This window comes from Rhizopus delemar, genomic scaffold (assembly GCF_000149305.1).
Source record: "Rhizopus delemar RA 99-880 supercont3.13 genomic scaffold, whole genome shotgun sequence".
NCBI lineage: Eukaryota > Fungi > Mucoromycota > Mucoromycetes > Mucorales > Rhizopodaceae > Rhizopus > Rhizopus delemar.
Window position 1 is genome coordinate 1,237,677 of NW_027137839.1, and position 18,628 is coordinate 1,256,304.

The 18,628-nt window shown below is 32.0% G+C and overlaps 5 protein-coding genes across 5 annotated transcripts; 2 read left to right on the plus strand and 3 right to left on the minus strand.

Moving 5' to 3' along the window:
• Nucleotides 1-3,611: 3,611 nt before the first annotated feature.
• Nucleotides 3,612-5,129, plus strand: RO3G_14334 (uncharacterized protein; the record flags this gene model as incomplete). The annotated part of the gene is made up of 1 exon (XM_067668918.1): nt 3,612-5,129. One exon carries the CDS (start codon nt 3,612-3,614, stop codon nt 5,127-5,129), a length of 1,518 nt encoding a protein of 505 aa, XP_067525019.1.
• Nucleotides 5,130-6,967: 1,838 nt separating this feature from the next.
• On the minus strand, nt 6,968-8,121 carry RO3G_14335 (uncharacterized protein; the record flags this gene model as incomplete). Its single annotated transcript, XM_067668919.1, has 7 exons — nt 6,968-7,097; nt 7,145-7,178; nt 7,229-7,421; nt 7,487-7,512; nt 7,565-7,616; nt 7,681-7,764; nt 8,083-8,121. 7 exons carry the CDS (start codon nt 8,119-8,121, stop codon nt 6,968-6,970), a joined length of 558 nt encoding a protein of 185 aa, XP_067525020.1.
• A 1,719-nt stretch (nt 8,122-9,840) lies between these two features.
• RO3G_14336 (global nitrogen regulator protein) lies at nt 9,841-11,569 on the minus strand (the record flags this gene model as incomplete). Its single annotated transcript, XM_067668920.1, has 2 exons — nt 9,841-10,941; nt 11,132-11,569. The coding sequence occupies 2 exons, from the start codon at nt 11,567-11,569 to the stop codon at nt 9,841-9,843; spliced, it is 1,539 nt and encodes a 512-aa protein (XP_067525021.1).
• A 2,175-nt stretch (nt 11,570-13,744) lies between these two features.
• Nucleotides 13,745-14,164, minus strand: RO3G_14337 (uncharacterized protein; the record flags this gene model as incomplete). The annotated part of the gene is made up of 4 exons (XM_067668921.1): nt 13,745-13,816; nt 13,897-13,941; nt 13,973-14,091; nt 14,128-14,164. 4 exons carry the CDS (start codon nt 14,162-14,164, stop codon nt 13,745-13,747), a joined length of 273 nt encoding a protein of 90 aa, XP_067525022.1.
• A 2,120-nt stretch (nt 14,165-16,284) lies between these two features.
• On the plus strand, nt 16,285-18,508 carry RO3G_14338 (uncharacterized protein; the record flags this gene model as incomplete). Its single annotated transcript, XM_067668922.1, has 4 exons — nt 16,285-16,351; nt 16,418-16,501; nt 16,554-17,170; nt 17,222-18,508. The coding sequence occupies 4 exons, from the start codon at nt 16,285-16,287 to the stop codon at nt 18,506-18,508; spliced, it is 2,055 nt and encodes a 684-aa protein (XP_067525023.1).
• Between the last annotated feature and the right edge of the window lie 120 nt (nt 18,509-18,628).

Genomic DNA, 18,628 nt, shown 5'->3' on the forward strand with positions numbered 1-18,628 from the left:
GACATTAACTTTAAAACTTGATATAGAACACTGGCTGACTACTTTTTCTTAATGACAATAAAATATGGTAGTGTTACGTCATATTAAAATCATTTTCACATTTTTCTTTAAAAATTGCATATAATATGCTTCGACTACCTAATCCAGACTAACGGACAAATCATTTGAATGCGTATGACTATGGTAATTATAATTGTTGAAATATCAACAATATAACTTATATAAGCCATAGTTTACTTCCTCTCTTTATAAATTGCGTTTTCTAAAAATATACCTAAAGCTAAACTTAGACGAGTAATCTCCTTGTACCCCGGATTCAATGCTATCAAAGAAAGGGTATGCTCCACATTATAAGTGAACGGACTTAATTTTTTACACAACTCAAACAAGCTCATAATATATTTGTCTAAACTGTTCTGACATTTAACTGTTTTGACCAATACTTTTACGTTTATCTACACTTGTTTTGGTGTATTTGCATTTTATCTAAACATGAAATATATATATTGTGATTGAACGAACGGAACATGTTTTTCAGTCATGTTTAACAGCAAAACATCCTCATGCGATCTTATGTTTACCAATCAGAACAAAAGACAATTTTACCTTGTATACAAAATTCCATTTCAAGCTGTAGGATGAAGGTTAGTTTTCATAAGTTATGTTATATATCACTCAAATAGACAAAAATATAATAGTTGTCACTTTTTGCTAGATTTGTACACATTCTTATACTTTGCAACTATTAAACAAAAATATCGATCCTTGCAAGGTGCCTTGTAGTAAGCGAAATGTTTTCAAAGATTTACTCTAATGCAAATGTGTACTAAAAATATACACATCATTCCACATGATATTGTCAAGTATGTTTGTACAAATTGATTCAATAAATCATACCTTCATTTCAAAGTTAAATTTGCAATAGAATGAATGAGTGTGTGTATCTGACATAATACCGAATTGTGGATTTTCTAAATGTTTGGATGAATGAAATGCAGCAGCATTGATAAAATATCATATCTTTTCGTTGTTACATATTTTTATTCTAAATATCGTATTCCTACTGGCAAATAAATCACTGAATATACAACTAAAGCAGGTACCCCCCCCCCTTTTTTTTCTACAAACATTTGTCATTACTAGTTTGCTGATTGAGCATATCTTTTTTTTCTCTCTTCTTTTTTTCGGCTTATTAGATACAAATAAAAGGATGACAATATAACATGTATAAATTTCCAATTAGTGGATGTCCTGATTGTATGTACAGTTGCAATGCATCTAAACTGACGCATTATTTGATTTTGTACAATCTTTTTTTATCAAAAATTTGATAGTTTGGCATACTCAGGCATCAGTTCTGTGGTTTATTTTACAAATGAAATAGGGTATGAAGACAACGTAGATGATATATGCCCTGAAACATTCTTTTGGTCCTTTTTACTCTATTTGCTGTTAATAAAACTCTATTCTAATAAATACATATTTGTACATTTTTGCTTTTGTTAAATGAAATAAGATTAGTAGAAGTCGTACTATTATTTTTAAAATAAAAATAAAAGCATCGCTTGATTTGGTTTAGTTTCTCATTTTAGTCTAATTTCGTTTTAATGTCTACGAATATTTGTTAAATCTAGATGCTTTTCCGCGTATCATTTAATAATGTGTATATTAAAATAGCTAAAGTAAGCTGGTCATTATGATAGGGATAGCTGTGAAGATCTAGTCTCGTTGTCAGTAATAAATAACATGGTACCCTTATTGTGCAATACATTTTGTTATCTTAATACATTTAGCCATCCAAATAGCTGCTAACGCTACTAGGAAAGCTTACAAGAGGCAGTGTAGTATCTTTTTCTAATCTAAGGTCACACTGTACTTGAGTTTCCTGATTTATATTGATATAAGGAAAAAATGTCAAAGAATCCCGATATTTCTTTTATTGAAAATGACAGTTATTTTGGAAATATTATAGGAGGGGCTATAATACAGTCGGAATATATAGAGTCAATAGAAAGTAAAACTATTTCGCATCCTCATTTTACTTTAGTTGCTTTTCTTAGGACCCTTGCATTATCACCATAACTGCTGTAAAAAGTCGGGGTCCTTTTTTTTATTTGCTTACAATCAAGTTTTTTTTTTGTGCATCCACAAAAGAACGCTAGTTAGTGTAACGCATTGCACAGACTTGTATCTTTTGCCTTCTTTTACTAATTTGAGTTACCGTTTGTATGAGCTTTAAATAGAGTTCACATAATAGTTTGACAGTTATCCGGTTTTAGTGTGTACAAACACCAACTATTAGAGTCATCGAATTAAATTTTTCTTTAGTTCTATGCGGATTTCTCATACAAATATACGCATTTATATATTTGACAAGAACAAGGGATCATTAGCAATGTTTACTTGGCTATTGGCAAACAGAGTATATATTATGAGGTATAATTTCGTTAAAAACCTTTGCTTCCGTCTAGATATTAATTTATTATTATGATCTTAAGACACCATTCTAGCTTGAGTGATAATAGATTATAGCTTGGAAAAGAAAACTTTAATCTTCAGTTGTATATAATGTAGTCTTTTGAATAATATCATTACGCTAAAGTATAGGACAAACTTCTACTTTCTAATTTTATAACTGCATTGAATAGTGCAATAGCAATCATATGGTCACAGTGTTTAATAGTAACATTCTTGCTAATCTCTGCTTCCTTTAAGTAACTGCAAATCTAAGTAAACAAAAAGGAGTAATGGAAGCATGATTGATGTACATCCGTCATGGCAACCGTTTAGGTGATCTGATTTGTTATATTCTGGGATTCAATTTTGTATAAAAATTTTCTGTAAGTTTTTAACAATGAAGTAAAAAAAAAAAAAAAAAAACCGGGAAAATGCTGTATAAATAAAGTCGCCTTTTTTGGGCAAATTAAGGTATGAGCCCATAATCAGTAGATCCACATGGCTTATTATATAATCGATCTATGATATATTTATTTGTATACAATATAAACTGAAAAGCAATTGTTATGACGTGTATACGATCCAATTAGATAGGCACTAGACTGTTCCCAGAAAATAATTTTTGTTCCGGTCAGCTAAAATACTGAACTCAGAACATATTCTTAAATTCTATGACGCTAATAATGGATTTAAACAAATAAAGTTTAAATAAAGGTACATCTTAAACACAACTCCGACATGCGGATACAACATGCTATGTTTCTGTTGCATACAAAAAAAAAAAAAAGTATAAATACCCTTCTTATTTTTTTCGGGTCAAAGATTTAATCAAAGTCGTCTTTCTTATATCATTATTTTGTGGGGAAGCCATAGAAATTTTTTATACTGTTATCCACTTGAATAATTTTATTTGAATTTGCAAACACATATTCTCTGATCTGATATTCTATTGTCCTACACAAAATGGGTTTTGTATTAAAAGGAGCTGCATTATTTAGAGCTTCGACTCTATTAGCTGCTATTGGTTTTTTACTCTTTGGTTATGACCAGGTATATACATAAATCAAAGCTCACAAATGCAATAAACACTGACTTGTGTTGATATGTAGGGTGTTATGTCCGGTGTTGTAGCCAATGATTTATTTAAACAGACAATGGGTAACCCAAATTCTGGCTTGTTGGGTGCTATTGTTGCACTTTATGAAATTGGCTGTATGTTTGGTGCTTTATCCACCGGTCGAATCGGTGATTGGTTAGGTCGCAGAAAGACTGTTCGTTTAGGTTGCTTTATTCTTTGTATTGGTGCCATTTTACAAACCGCTGCTGTTAATTCTGGAATGATGATTGTTGCTCGTATTATTACAGGCATCGGTAATGGTATGAATACTGCTACTATTCCTGTCTATCAAGCTGAATTATCACCTCCCAAGTCTAGAGGTTCCCATGTTGCATTTGAAGCTTCTTTATTGGCTGTTGGTGTTGCTATTGCTTATTGGCTTGAATATGGTTTTTATTTTGTCCAAGGTGAAGTTGCATGGAGATTTCCTTTAGCTTTTCAAATGGTATTTGCTATCATTCTGGGTGTTGCTTCCTTTATTCTTCCTGAATCTCCCCGTTGGTTGCAAGCCCACGGTTATGAGGAAGAATGTAAAATTGTTCTTGCCCGTCTTTGGTCCGACTGTGATACAACTCATCCTCGTTGTATTGCTGAATGGGAAGAAATCCGTGATGGTATTGAATTAGAACGTCGTGAAGGTATCTCTTCTTATGTCGAGCTCTTCAAAAAAGGAAAGATGAACAATCGATATCGTGTATTACTTGGCATGGGTGGGCAATTGATTCAACAATTTGGTGGTATTAACGTCATCAGCTACTATTTGACTGATGTATTCATGCAAGCTGGTATGACAACTGAAAAAGCTTACCTTATGGCTGGTGTTGATTCTATTGTTTATTTTATTGGTGCTTTTACTCCCATTTATACTATTGATCGTTTGGGTCGTCGTTTCCTTATGTATGCTGGTTTGATTGGTCAAGCGATTACGTTATTGATCGTTGGTGGTTGCGAATATATTATTCAAAGAGATGCACCCACGTTAAATCAACCTGCTTCAAACGCTTGTATTGCATTTGTCATGCTTTTCAACTTCTTCTTTGGTGCTGCTTGGTTAGGTTTGGCTTGGCTTTATCCTTCTGAAATTTTCTCTACCGGTCTTAGAGCTAAGGGTAATTCCATGTCTACAGCTGCCAATTGGCTTGGTAACTTTATAGTTGCCATGATTGCCCCCGTTTTGTTCCAATATGCTAAATATTGGACATTCCTTATGTTTGGTATCCTTAATGTCATTTTCTTGATCCCTATCTTCTTTTTCTATCCCGAAACTATGGGTAAGTCCTTGGAAGAAATTGAACTTTTATTTGCTACCGAAGACCTTCAAGAAGACGCCAAGTCCGTTGCTTCTCATATTGGTTCTGTTTCCTTATATGAAAAGACACGCAGCGATGCCGAATCGGGTCGCGGATCTAGACCTACTTCCCGTCGTTTCCCAAGCAACTTCTCTGGCCGTCAAAGCGTCATAAATCCATCAAAGCCCAACGACAAGCCAGCTGTTGACTCCGAAGCTGCCAATGTAAAGAATGACTATGACGAAAAGGGACCTAACTATAAATAATCAAAAAGTGGAGAATAGTTACCCCAGTATTTTATTTATAGTTATCCCTGCTTATTTATTATTGTAGTTGTATATATCTTATAATGTGTATTGTTATTTATCCTTCTCTATGCATCTTTTGCTCAAGTGAATTAATAAAAAAAAACTTAAAGTTTTGATTATTATTTCTACAATTAAGAAAATTTTAATTGAGCAAATGTATCTAAAGTTTATCTAGAAAAAAAGTTTTTGACTCCAACTTTTAGTCTAATGGAAAAATAAATAAGGAAGTATAGTCCATGTTTCTAGTGCTTGTAGAAAACCGCCGCTTTTTTAATTTAGAATTTTGATATTATATTTAGAAACTATTATAATGTAACATAGTGATATTGACAAAAGATGTGGAATAAGAAAAAAATTACAAGGATCTCTTTACGAGATAATGCAGCCTTGTCGCTAGTATGGCCATAGAGTCTAAAATGTATCGCAGTCAAGAATCGTATTCCATAAAATTCAACACAGAAGCTAAACATGAACATCATGACTAGAAATACTAAATTAGAATTTTATATCTGTACACAGTCATGTAACTATTTGACAAATTAGCTTTTGTAATAAACGGCATCACACTCTATTTCTTTTCAAGTAAACTCTTTCTATTGTATACAACAGTGCACATTTGCATTGAACTGTCGGTCTAATCAAACTTGAATGTTCATGTTCAGATGGATCAAACAGAACTATAGAGGTGGACTTTTTTTAAGCATTACATAGAAGCAAATTCCGAGGCTTCACTGTACAACGCTTACCGGTACGCACATATATGGGGCGCCATTGGTCTAGACATACGCAGTTTTCTGTAACATTAGGGTATTTGTGCAAGATATGTACAATGATAAAATGAATGCATGTGGTTATATAAATATGCTAAAAACAGGAGCCTGTTGATCCCTTGAATTATTACTATTTGAAACAAGATAGATTTTGTTGTCGTGTGATTACAAGCTTGAAATTACAGTTGAAATTAACTCAAGTATGTTTAAGAAAAATTAAGCTTTGTAATACTCGAATCATATTAATAGAGGACCTTTTTCAATATGAGGAATAAAGATATTTTTACATTTATCATTCAATGCTTTCTTGAAACACACACGTACTTCAAATTCGTCAGAAGTAAATTTATCATAATGTCCTCAAGTACTTTACAATTTATCATGAAGCTAATCTAAGACTTTAATAGAACAAAATTGTATTTCGCATAAACTTATCACAACAAAAAAAGATTTGGTTTTTTTTTTTTCATTATTTTGTATGTGAAGGCTATGTTCAAAATGAAGATTATATGCTTTTGTGAAGGTTTGGCAATAGCCCTGTATATATACAGGTTACAGCATCCTTGGTGTAAAACGAGACTAATTTGACCAGTATTACAAACAGTGGTCTTGGTACGTCATTCCTAAAGAATGGTTGACTTCACAAAAAAAAAAAGAATATCCATCAGTCAACTATTAAGGTTCTGAAGTGCAAATTATCCCGATGGTTAAATGAAGTTGATCTGCTGGCGGATGAAATGCTTGATTGTATGAACTCCATTTTAATATAAAATGGGCATAAGCTAGCGACAATAAAGCATTATTATGAGGCGATTATAAACAATGATGAATATGTGTATTCGTAGGTAAAATTGAGCGTTCTATAGAATAACATTCTCAATAATGCTATTTTTTCACACTAAATACTATCCAGATTATTGCCGCTATGCTTAATTTAACCGCCACAGACGAATTGCCTTTTTCTAAAGAACTTCTTTTTACATAATAATAAGGTTGAATAACAACCCATTACAAACCTAGAATGCTTTATTCTTGGATATCTTCCTTTACAAATAAATGCTTTTGATAGTATTTCAATTCCTCGATGCTTTCAATGATATCATCAAGCGCTCTATGCGTGCTCTTCTTTACAACTCTTGAAGCAATATTAGGATACCTTTAGAAGCATATTAGCAGGACATAGAATTTAGTTTCGTATTATACCATCTTTTTGCTAACTCTTTTACTGTGCTCACATCTAAAGTGGGAAAGTGAGAAAAAATCACATGAACCTATTGCAAAGCTTACCAACGATTCGATAATGCAAGTAATCAACAATACTAGGCATTTCTTTGTTTAAGAATACTTTATCTGCATGAACCGAATTTCCTGCTAAAGGCGCAACCCCTTTAGGAATATGCTGTTGTAAAAATTCAAACACCTGTCTTTCTGCTTCTTTTGTCGTTATTTTAGATTCGAGTACTTTTTGGGTTAAACCAGACTTTTATACAACTTTAGCTTTTCAATCTTTTACTTTTTTTTTTTTTTTTTTTTTTTCGTTTGTACTTTTCCGTGATGTTCAGTGCACCATTCTATTATCAGCAAAGACAGTGAGTTCACTAGCGAGTGTATTGTATATATTACCATTCATGCTGTCCATAATTTCTTTAGGCTGATAAATAACTAACTCGGGCCCCTTTTTCATATAAAGTATTAGTAACATTTCCAATTATTGCAGCATTTTTTCATTTTTTGCTTACCTTTGCTACAATATTCAAATCACCATCAGTAATTAGCACTGCAATCTCAATTAAGTGATCTTTTTTGATGTCAAGACCAGTCATCTATACTTATCTAATCAATAAATATTCTCTCTAAACTTAATCTATTTTTTTTTTTTTTACTTCACAATCGATCCAAACTAAAGGAGATTTAATCATATTGAATGATCCAAAAGCGCGTTTGACTATAAAAGAAATAGACATTTTTTTTTTATTATTAAGAAACCAATGGTTTTAAATTTCGGGTATTTATTTAAAGCCAAATACAAAGTGTATCACAGAAGCTCTATAAAAATGAATAATACTTTTAGGTTTGGAAACTAAAATGTTGCTCAATTTTATCCAAGACGTTCTTATAAGTATGTATTATAAGGATCTTACTGTATTATGATCAGAACACCATTGAATGATTATAACCATTTTATTATTAATTCAGTTATTTAATAATATTGCTGGATGCATATCTTTTAATTATCTGTTTGGGCTCATTAAAAGATTTTTATTCAATTATCAAACTTATAGACAAAATCAGCATTATAGTAATGAAAACTTTAAGATTTGTTTAATACAGATGTTGCAAAAATAGAATATGTGGTATACTCTATATTCTAACATATAGACTTCTACGGTACTTGGGCCTTACCTAATGAATATACTACAAAAAAGACTGCTTTCTTAAAAGTAATGAAAAGATAGTAAAACTGAAGTTTAGATAGTCATATACCACATCAGAGGTCGAATTGGAAGTAACAAGGATCAGAGTAGGAACGTTCTACGATTTCTTATTATTTCATCTAAGTTCACTTTTTCATATTCTTTCACTTCAATCTATTAACAAAAAATTATCTGCTTCTTTAAAAATGCATTTTTATACTGTATATTTTTTCAGATTTCTTCCTTTTTAGTCTAAATATTTAGAACAAGAGCTTACAAAGGCAAGTCAAATAACCGCTTTTAATGAAAATATTTATACAAAGCTTTTTATTTCTTTTTGTTTTATATCTGATGAAATCAACTGATTGCTGTTGCTATATATCGGGCAAAGCACCATTGCAAGCTGCTTTGAGCAGCTATAGTATACAGACTATGGCAAACACAAGAAACACATTGCTGCAAGTATCATAATGTTTGACCATTGCGAGATCTTTCAAGCAGAAATATCTGATTCTTATAATAATGAAAATAATTCAAAAAATTTCTTGATTAACATCAAGATCATATATACTACAATGGTCATATTCAAAAAAAAAAAAAAAAAAGCAGTAGATAAACACGAGTATTGTTCGATTAAGGCCGCAAATTCTTTAAAAGTCTTATATACTCAAGCTAAAATATATTTTTACAGTTTCGATAATTTTTGCCTGCAGTTAATGAATATTTATGATGTTTCATGAATCCCACACAGAGCTTAACATCGGACTCAAAGACAGACTGGAGAACAATATTAATATGTTAAAGCTTATTTTTATTATTAGAATATATATGAGTGAAAACAAAAAGTGTATAACACGACAGCCCCATACATGTACTCAAATGTATTTAAAAAAATATTGAAAATACAATAATAACTTTTAATAAAATGACTAACAAAAACGAAAGCTATCCTTTCAAGTTGAACACTAATGGTATTCTACTTAAGGCTCCAATCTCAAAATTTACTGATCCTACTATTTACAATTGATGGAAAGAAAACACAATACAAGTTTGGCCAAGGAATGCCCTTAAATTTTTACCTTGTAAAATGCACCATGTATGAATACAATTGCAAAATCCATGTCGGAGAGCATGAAAGCAGTGATTGCTTCAAGCTCAGGATAAATAAGTTTACAACTGTCATACAAAAACTTGATTTATATACTTTCTTGATATGAATTCATCTTTTTGTAATAATAACCAATAGATATACTTGTTGAATAATAACATTTTATTTATCTTGATCATAACAAGTTCATGGCCTGCATAGCTTTTCGTAACATGTAATATAGACTCTACTGCAAAAAAAAGAGTACAGAATCCATACAATAGTGAGGGTTGTATATACACAATAAACAAGGATTTCTTTTTTTTTTTTTATAGCATAATTCTTTTTCCTTTTTCTTCTTCATATATAACTAGTGCATTCTGTGTGCATATAAATAATTATGGAGTATGTGTTGATTCATAAAAGTTATAAGTTTGCTGTTGTTGTTGTTGCTGTTCTCTTTGCTTATTCATTGCATGATAATTAGCAGCTGAGGCAACTAAAGGTAATAGCTCAGCAGGTAAACTATTTAAATTGATTCCCACTGATTCCAATATAGCATTCATAGCTGCACTTGTATCGTCATCATCATTTGTTGACTGTATGTCATTGATCATGTTGACTGGCATATTATCGGTGTCATTATTTGTAAAAAGTGGTTGCGGTGGCATAGGATAAATAGAAAACGGTGATGGTGATGAGGATGAAGGTAGGACTGTTGTGGTGGATGTAGGAGTAGATACTGAGTTGTAAGGATTTATATATGTCGTATCATTATTAGTCATCATGGCTGATGGTGGCAGTAACATTTCGGAAGTTCTTCTATGTTTCTTGCTTAGTAAACTCGGTCTTTTATTGATTGAATGAAGTGTGTTTCTTCTGTCGATTCGATTGTTATTATACATGTTATCTGATGACTGTTTTATTATGTTTGGTGTAACTGGCTTTAATTTGCTACTACTTTGCTGTTGGTGTTGCTGGTGCTGCTTTTGTATGTTGTTGCTGTTGTTACTATTACCACCATTTCTATTACGTTTTTTGATGACGTCTGTTTTTAGACTAAGTGGTCTAACTGAACCATGTAGCTTATAGAATAGACCACATGCGTTACATAATGGTAAACCTTGAGGATTTCTTCTCCATAAAGGAGTAGTAGTTGTTTGACAATTAGAACATTGAGTTTTGTTATTGTCCTGTGGTTGTTGAGAAGTAGATTTCTTGGTTCTTTTATACTTCATTGTTTGCTTTGTTAATTTTTCTTGTTCTGGTTCATCACTATTATAACTTGATATAGAACGAGGAGATGAAATAGTAGGAGGTGGAGTGTTGTCATGATAATAAACATTCAGTAATTCTTCAAAACTAAGAGAACCAGGATTGATGACTGGTAATCCACCAGTGGGCGTTGTAGTTGAATTAGTGAATGAACCAAGGGTAGGTGAGTTGGGGATAGAATGATAAGCTGAGTTATTAAATGAATCATTTAATAAAGTTCTATTCTGATTATTATTTAAATATGAGTTATTAGATGGAACTGATTGACTAAAATAATGTTGATTCATTTCATCATCTAATGAAGGAATAATGATACTATTGGTTGAGTAATCGTGATTTATCGTTGTTACTCTTCTTTTGAGTGGCTATATTTAAAGTATAAGTATTCAAGATAATAGTATATCATTTTTATACCGTATATCGAGGTAATTCATCCACAGGTGTATGAAATGCTCTCACACTACCCGTTATCAACACATTGTTCTTTTCTTGGTTGTGATGATCTAACATTGTATAAGGAGGAGCAGAAGATGATAATAAACCGGTTGTGTCATCAGCAACAGGTGGTGTAGTCGGCTGTTCTTCTTCTTCCTTTTTCTTTTTAGTCAATGTCATTGCCATCATTCTCCACGTCAAGTTTTCCATACGAGAACCATTAGGTAAACTATCTTTGGCTTTTGTATACATACGCCATACTTGAGTAGCTAAAGGATCTTCTTTTTTGCCATCATTTTCTATATTTTCATCTTTTGTATTTATTTCTTCATCATTTGTAGCAGGAAATAATGAATCAGATAAAACTTGATCCATAATATTCTTTTTTGATGATTTTTTTAATGGTAAAATGGACATTTTTTTTTCTTAATTGAAGAAAGAAAGAAGAAAAGAAAAATAAAATAAAAAATATAAAATAAAAAAATATAAAATAAAAAACGCGGTCTGGTCAACTTGTATCACTATAAATCTTTGGAGATCGCTTAAAGTAGTTGACTTTTATAGAACCTTTCATGCCTTAGTTATCGCATGTGACTACTTGAACAAACAGGCAATAATGTATTTATATATAAATTATTACATCTGACTACACGCACACACACACACACACACTGTAACTTGCGAGTAACATCAGTTATTTATTTATATTTAAATATCCTCTTTTGTCCCGGTCAATTCCGATCAACATCTCTCTTTTTTTTTTTTTTTCTCGATATTAGAACAATAACAAATTAAAGAATGAGAAGGGAAGAAAAGAAAGAGGAAAAGGCAAAGAAAAAAAAAAAGCAAAGATGACGTATATTCTAATTATTTTTTTTTCTTTTGCTTTATCTAATATTATCGATAAGATTTGTAAAGAATTGCACTTCATATATTCTCTCTTGTTATTTATTTATATGTTAGTCAGTGGAAAAAAATAAGCTTTTTCTTCTTATCTCTTCCTCTTCCTTTTTTGGTAACAATTGAAATTCCGAAAAGACCATCTGTTCTATTATATAAGCATAACAACAATAAAATAAAATAAAAAGACAATAGGAAAAGATAGAAAGTATACTTGATAATATATAGTATATCTTTAGTACTTGTGCTGTGTTAATCAGGTACAAAAAAAGGTGTGTACAAAAAAATAAAAACAATACGAGTTCCGAACCACCCCTCTCCTTATCAACAAATTGTCGTTTGTTCTTCGGGATTTTTATTTTAATTTTCCTTTAAAGGTATTAAATAACAGTAGTCTGAACAATAAAAAGGATTCCATCCATATTTTTGTTGGGGTTCTTTTCTTAGTAAAAAGTATTTTTCTGTTCATTTATGTCACAAGGATAAATTGCAACTACAAGTATTTATTTCACGTGTCACGATCGGTATGTCTCTTATTTAGCATCAAAGGAACAGTCTACAACAATTTATGTCAAGTCGTATTTAGAATAGATTTTTTTTTTTTTTTTTTTTTTTTTTTTTTTTTTTTTTTTTGCTTGGATAAAAATAACTAAATTTAAGGGCATATTGTATACAGTCTAGCGCAAGAACAAAGAAGAAAATAACAGTCTATTTTCTAGTGACTATGTGGCCTATACTCGAGCAAGTTAAATATAGTTTATAACAACTTATTGAATAGAAACCCAATTGCTATTTGTTTTTGTGCTTAATTTCACATTTTTTATAGAGAAGACAGTTACACTGTGATATTTTCTGGCAATTCTATTGGGAGAAATAATTGATGGTATGGTCAATTATCCGCTTTTAGTAAAATTATGGATTTTATTGGTCCTAAATATTGAAAAGGATAAAAATATTCTAACGTCAGATAACCGTTTGGAAGGATACATCTTGTTACTCTCTCTCGCTACAGTATTCTTCTTTATATAAAGAACAAACCATTTACAACTATAGAAATAAAGTGTTTCTAATTTCTTGATTTACTTGTTTTTGAGCTCACACATTTATTAACTTTCGCTCATCTTCATTGAAAAGGAAGCTATTGAATGGCAGCGTGTCATTAATAATAAAAAGAAGTAGGATGAATAGAGATTCATTTATTAGCTTTTTGTAAAAAAAAATATATCTCATCCTGCTTTGTTAACATCCCATTCCTTTTTTTAAAGATATATCTCCTGGTTGTGAAAAGTGAAAATGAAATGCCGTCTTAATTGTAAGGATTTTGTTAAAGCTTCATGTATGCCTAGTGAAAGAATTTTAGAGATACTTTTAGCTTTATGGTCTATTGGAAAAGAGGATGTCTTTCTCTTTTTAAAAAAGAAAATAAAACTACATGCCAATTTTTTCAAACAACAAGAGAAGGTTTAAATACTGACTTTCAATTGAAGATTATTACAGGTTTCTGTTATTGTATGAATACAAATATCAAACTAAAGGTTATGACATAACTAGGGTTACCTACATCAATTATCAAACACATTATCAAAAAAGCCAAAAAACTTGGTTGAATACGAGCTGAAATTGCAAGGCCATTGATTAATTTATGAACCGTATTTTAAAAGATGTATCAAACAAGAATTTCCGAAGGTAAACTCATGAGCTTGACTTCTTTTCAATTTGAAGACTAAAAAGTTTCTTCTTATTGCTAGCCATATGACAAAACGTCTTGTTTGAACTAGTCGATACCTCTTTGAGATGAAGAACAGTAAAGTAATATTGTTTGGACCAATTGATCCTCTTTTTACCTCATAAAATAACAAAAGATGCTTAGAATCAAAGTTGGAGATACACTACAGTTCAAATTCAGTCAAAACAAAGTACTTTGTTAAACCAGTAATGATGTGAGCATGCTTCACAAGTGAAAAAGTGGATACTCTCACTGCAACTTATGTCACATCCAATCAAGGCGGATACATCAACAATCGCAATAAGAAATGAGCCTTTTGGATTCATCGTAGAATATATAACATTCTTACTTTTTAAGATTTGATGGTCCTCATCATAATAGTTCATATTATCGATGATGAAGGCAACTGCGCAAACCTAAAGCTTTTGATAAGGTTAAAGCCTAGAATTCAACTTTATAGCTAAAAGAAAGCACGAGCTTATTATTAAAAAAGCTCATCGGAATTTTGGAACAGTCGGGGGACTAACTTTCAAAAATAGTACTATTTGTTTTTAATACATTGAATATCTGTTTTGTATTTTTTGACTAGGCTTTCAATGATAGAACAAAATACAGATTAGCTGAGTATTTGGACTGCAAGGCAGATGGATCTATCAGACGAAAAAAGAAAATAAATTTTGATGCAGAGGAATGTTATCTTGTGTGATATTTCTCATTCAAAAGTAATAAGTATCGTACAAAGCGAGAATTTGATGTTGGTACAAAAACTTATATGATAAACTTACTGTTAGTTTTCTCTTGGGAATTTGTCATAGTATTATTATGGCTTTCTTGGAACCAGCGTATGCTTGAATGTATCTGCTATTACCAGGCATATTTCAAAGAAAAAACCTAGTACATGAGAAATCTCGATTTTAGTTCAGTTGTCTTCTGTTGAAATGACACCAAGAAATTGAAACAGGAAAAGGCCAATTAGTTGAATACTGACTAGAAAAGGGCTCTGTCTCTGCTGTTACTTTATTGCTGCAAATCTGGAATGGGTTTTCAAACAGTATCACAGGTAAAGCGCCTATATAATCATCAATATGTAGTGGCTATATTTATGAAGAGCTATTGAGATTCCGCTTGCAACTTTTTTTGCTAATGGATTCTTTCAAGTCAGCATACCTACTACTGAAATCTTGTACTTTGAATGTGCAGAATGGTGCGAAACTGACATCAGTAATGCAATAACATTGCTTAATTTCTATTATGGCATATGTATCATTCGAATTACAACGATCAAATCAGTAGATAAAATTATTATTGTTAGAATGGTGCCCGGATCCATTGAAGACGCAAAAATAAACCCTTCACTGAACAATATAAAGAAGTGGTTAAGGTTTTTATAAAGCTGAATTGAAACTTACTTTTTTTACGTATAAGCAACATTATTTATTTTGTAATAACAACACAATAAGAAGAAAAAATTTGATTTTTAATGTATTAGGAATAGTGCCTATCCAAGTGTTATCAACGTTATTTGCGAAAATATTCAAATTCATCACATAATATATGTTAGCTCATAAGTTCATATTGAAAGAAATGAATTGATCTCTGTATTAAAGAATGGTTATGAGTCTTTACCGACTTCAAGTCAAGAAATAAAAATTCCTTTAGACCATCACAGGCTGTTGGTTTTGATTTATGTTCCCACACTGAACACTGAATCTGAAATGAAGGAAACAGAAGAGAATAAAGAAGTATAACAAGTGATTTATGTAAATATTTTTGAATTGAACATTATGGGTTGATAAGCTCAAAGTAAAAAGGAAAAAGTATTAATGTGTCCGCCATGTTCATTTTATAACAAAAAGTTTGAATAGAAATGTAAAATGAATCCTGTTTTCATTTGCTTCACACTCTACTTTTTTTTTTTAATTAAAGCTATCCGCATATCGAATTCAGTAAATTACAATTATATAATATTTGTACATTGGCCTTTTGCGCTATAGAAGCATAGATGTCTAATTCACTACCACTGAATGAGTATTTGTGATTAAGCCATGTGTACACTATGATTAAATAAGCTTTATGAAAAATTGTAGTATCATTTCACTCCTAGCCTACAAAAATCAGATTATGTAGCTCATGCATCGCTATACTTGAATCTAATTGAATTAAATGCTTTTAAAAATAGCTGAAATAAACAATACATTATTCAGTAGTGAAGCTTTTACTAATGGCTGATAAAAATAGGATGCATAAGTGTTATTTAATCTCCGATAGCTTTGTTTTGATTATTCGTTGTAGTCACTTTACATGCGATAATCAATAACAAAAAAAAAAAAAAAAAAAAAAAAAGAATGACAAATCTTTGTGTTTTTGCATGTGACGATAGTAAACATGCTTACCATCTTACCATCGCTTTTCTCACACGATCTGTGGCTTAACTGACATTATAAATCCCTTTTTCTTTTTTTTTGTATTTAATATATTTCTCTATTTCTTTTGCCTTTTATCAGAAATGACTAAAGTAGGGTTAGATAAACAATCTTATGAAGTACCAAATACTAGAAAATCAGGACAAACAGGTAATAAAAAGGAATAATGACCTTTTAAAAAGTGACTAAAAACGATCACAATAACTGTAAAAAAAGGTGTTTATCGCAACGCGAAACGTCCAGTAGTTGAAGAAACATTTTCACCCAAAGTAACAACTATGATTGAGTGCTTCAATCATGGTAAGAATTACGATACTCAACTACACATATAAGCTCATATAACACAAAAAAGGTCTAAAATTATCCAAGGACCGCCCTTGTGTTGGTATCCGAACTGTAAAAAATGTTGAAACAGGTGAGCGTGGTCCTTATGTTTGGCTGACATACCGTAAGGTTAATCATCGTCTTACCAACTTTGGTTCTGGTATATTGAATTATTTAAATCATACTATGAACGATACACGTACGCGACAAATTCCTATTGGCATTTGGTCTGTCAATCGCCCTGAATGGACTATAGCTGACTTGGCCTTATCAGCTTACTCATTGTATACCATTGCACTTTATGATACTTTGGGCCCTGATACAGTTGAATTTGTCATCAATCATGCAGAGATTGAAACTGTTATTTGTTCAGGAGATCATATTGCCGATCTTTTAAAGATCAAGCACAAACTCCCTAAGCTTAAAACAATCATATCTATGGATAGGATTAATGAAATATCACAACAGGGTGTGGCTTCAAAGACAGAAATTATCAAGGCTTGGGCTGCTGAAAAGGATATCAACTTGATTGATTTTGAAACGGTCGAGCTCTTAGGTAAAAAGAATAGGCGATCCTACAATTACCCTGCACCTGATGATTTGGCTTGTATCATGTACACAAGTGGAACAACTGGAATGCCCAAGGTAAACAAATAAATTACACAAACTATCTGTTAACTGAAAAAAAAAAATTAGGGCGCGATGCTGACTCACCGCAATTTTGTTTCTGCATTAGCAGCTACGTACACCAGCGTCGGTGGCACAACTGATGACATTTGTATTTCCTATCTACCCCTTGCTCATATCTTTGGCCGTATCTCTGATGCTCTTGTTTTGACTTTGGGAGGACGTATAGGATTTTTTAGTGGCGATATGAATACTTTAGTGGAAGATATTCAAGTCTTAAAGCCAACTGTTTTCCCAAGTGTTCCTCGATTGTTAAACAAAATCTACGGTAAGCTACTTGCTTCCACAGTTCAAGCTCCTGGAGTTACAGGTGCTCTGGCTCGCCGTGCAGTTAATGCAAAACTTTCCAATCTCGAGGCAGGCAAAGGATTTACTCATCCTCTTTGGGACCGTTTGATTTTCAACAAGGTCAAACAGGTCTTGGGTGGCAATGTACGTATTATAGTGACTGGCTCAGCTCCTATTGGCCAAGATGTCATACAGTTCCTTCGAGTCGCCTTTTGCTGTGAAATACGTGAAGGTTACGGAGCTACCGAAACTTGTGCTACAACCACTATTCATTATGAAAATGAAAGTATGGCTGGTCACGTAGGTGGCCCATTCCCTTGTAATGAAATCAAATTGGTGGATGTACCTGAGATGAACTACCTCTCCACAGATCCCTGTCCTCGCGGAGAAATTTGTGTTCGTGGGCCCAACATCTTTAAAGGCTACTATAAAGATGAAGAAAAGACAAGGGAGTGTATTGATGAGGAAGGATGGTTTCATACGGGTGATATTGGCATGATTAATGAAACAGGCGCTTTTGTAATCATCGATCGTATAAAGAACATTTTCAAGCTAGCCCAAGGTGAATATATTGCTCCAGAAAAGATTGAAAATGTCTATTCTAAGGATCCTCTTATTGGTCAGATTTACTTGCATGGTGATTCACTTCAAAGTTCTCTTGTGGCTATTATTGTGCCTGATTCAGATGCTTTGAATGCTCTTATTGCAGCAAGGCTACCTCATGTTAGTGCAAAAAAATTAAGTTATATAGAGCTATGCAAGTTGCCAGAGGTAAATGAACTGGTGCTTGCTCAGATGAATCACACAGGTAAAAAGGCTAAATTACGTGGATTTGAGTTTGCAAAGGCTATTTACTTGGAATCTGAAGCGTTCTCTATCGAAAATGACTTGCTAACACCCACGTTCAAAGTTAAACGCTCGCATGCTAAAAAGAAATTTGAAGCACAAATCGCCAAACTTTATGAGCATATAAATAGTCAAGTTGGCTCTGAAAAGTCTAAACTTTAAATAAATAGTAAAAAACGAGTTATTTCATGTTGAATTTTTTTTATTTATTTTCAGTAAAGGATGAGCATAAAGCATTGACTGAATTTCTTGTGGCTAGAAGTCTTGCTACCTAACGAGTAG